Raw genomic sequence first — 1,450 nt, 5'->3', positions numbered from 1 at the left:
GGGGACAGCGTCAGACAGGCCAGCGCCACTGACCCCCCCAAACCCCCCATAAGACAACCCCAGCCCCAGGGGTGCACGAGGACCCCCAAACTGGGCTGGGAGGCAAAGCCAAAACACAGAGAGGCTTTTCCACCCCATGCCAGGCTCCAGCGGGACTCGCTGGGGTCGGATCCAGCCCGGACACCGGGGCGCCCCCCCGCGGGGCCATCAGCCCCGGCCGTACTTGTGCTGCAGCAGCAGCGTCCTCAGGATGTCCTCCCGGTCCTGCGGCTTGATCTGCCCCTCGTAGATCATCTGGTCGATGAGGATGTGGGCGATGGCCGCCAGCGAGGTGGCCGCCACGTCGAGGAGCACGGCGCCTGCAGGGACAGCACCGTCACCGGCCAGCTGGCTTGGGGTCCCCGCTGCCATCCCGGCCCCAGCCGGTGTCCCCACCTTTGGCCAAAGCCCGGCGGATCTCCAGGAGGCTGCGGTAGGTCAGGAAGGAGAGATGGGGCTGGCCCCAGTGCCCGGCTTCCTTGAAGTCCTCCTCTAGCTGGAGCCAGTGGCCGGCCTCCATCCAGCACAGCTCCTTCGTGCTGTCCATGACCAGCTCGTGCAGCTCCACGTAGCCCTGCAGCCGGAGCCGGGGGTGTCAGGGTCCCCCCAGCCGTACCGGGGACGACCCCCAGGAGCCCCGGGGCTGCGGCTGCCCGTGCCAGCACCCCTGTGCCCTGGTGTCCCCAGGGGCTGGTGTGGGGTGGTCCCCAGGTGGCCACAGTCTGCCTGCCCCCAGGAATGGGGAGGGAATAGGGGTCCCCTGGGCAGCACCCACCTCATGGGTGTCCCGCCGGGACACAGGCCTCCTGCTCCCTGCCGCCTCCAGGTCCACATCGGTCCCCGACGGAGCTGCGAGCAGAGCCACCCGCTGCGTCAGCTGGCCCCTGCCCTGGCCCAGACCCCCCCTGGGGTCTGTTGGAGGTGTCTCCCCCCATCACCCCCACCCCAGACCGGTTGGGGTTGCCTGGATGTGTCCCCTGCTCCATCACCCCCATCCCAGACCTGGTTGGGACTCGCTGGACGTGTCCCCCACCCATTGGCCCATCCCAGACCCAGCTGGGGTTTGCTGGATGTGTCCCCCACCTCTACAGCCCCCCACCCTTAAACCCAGCTGGGGTTTGCTGGATGTGTCCCTCCATCACCCCCCGGCCTGCCGTTGCCCACCTCCAGCCCCTTGCATCCCTGCAGCCCGGCTCCCGGGGCAGGGTGACGGCCTGGGGTCATCACCCCGGCCGGGGTGAGGGCAGGGCTCGTGGCCACGCTCTGGCCCACCGCCCCGCCACCGGCACAACCCTGACCCCAGCACCGAGCACTGTCCCTTGGACTGGGACGGGGACAGCACATCCCCGGCCAGCCAGACCCCAGGAGCTCGAGGCGTCCCCGTCCCCCTCCTACCTACGGCCCCCCCTGC

At 70.2% G+C, this 1,450-nt stretch overlaps 1 protein-coding gene across 1 annotated transcript in view; it reads right to left on the bottom strand.

Annotated features, from left to right (window-relative positions):
* The window catches only part of SLC4A1 (solute carrier family 4 member 1 (Diego blood group)), a 41,771-nt gene that overhangs the window by 38,220 nt on the left and 2,101 nt on the right, over positions 1-1,450 (bottom strand). The window contains exons 3-5 of the mRNA XM_019474276.1: positions 815-888; positions 436-613; positions 224-359 (exon numbers count right to left, since the gene is read on the bottom strand). Of these exons, the coding sequence (XP_019329821.1) occupies positions 224-359; positions 436-613; positions 815-888 (388 nt within the window). The remainder of the gene's footprint in view (positions 1-223; positions 360-435; positions 614-814; positions 889-1,450) is intronic.

This window comes from Aptenodytes forsteri, unplaced genomic scaffold, assembly GCF_000699145.1.
Source record: "Aptenodytes forsteri isolate BGI_AS27 unplaced genomic scaffold, ASM69914v1 Scaffold249, whole genome shotgun sequence".
In the NCBI taxonomy this organism is placed as follows: domain Eukaryota; kingdom Metazoa; phylum Chordata; class Aves; order Sphenisciformes; family Spheniscidae; genus Aptenodytes; species Aptenodytes forsteri.
This window is presented reverse-complemented; position numbering and strand designations above follow the sequence as displayed.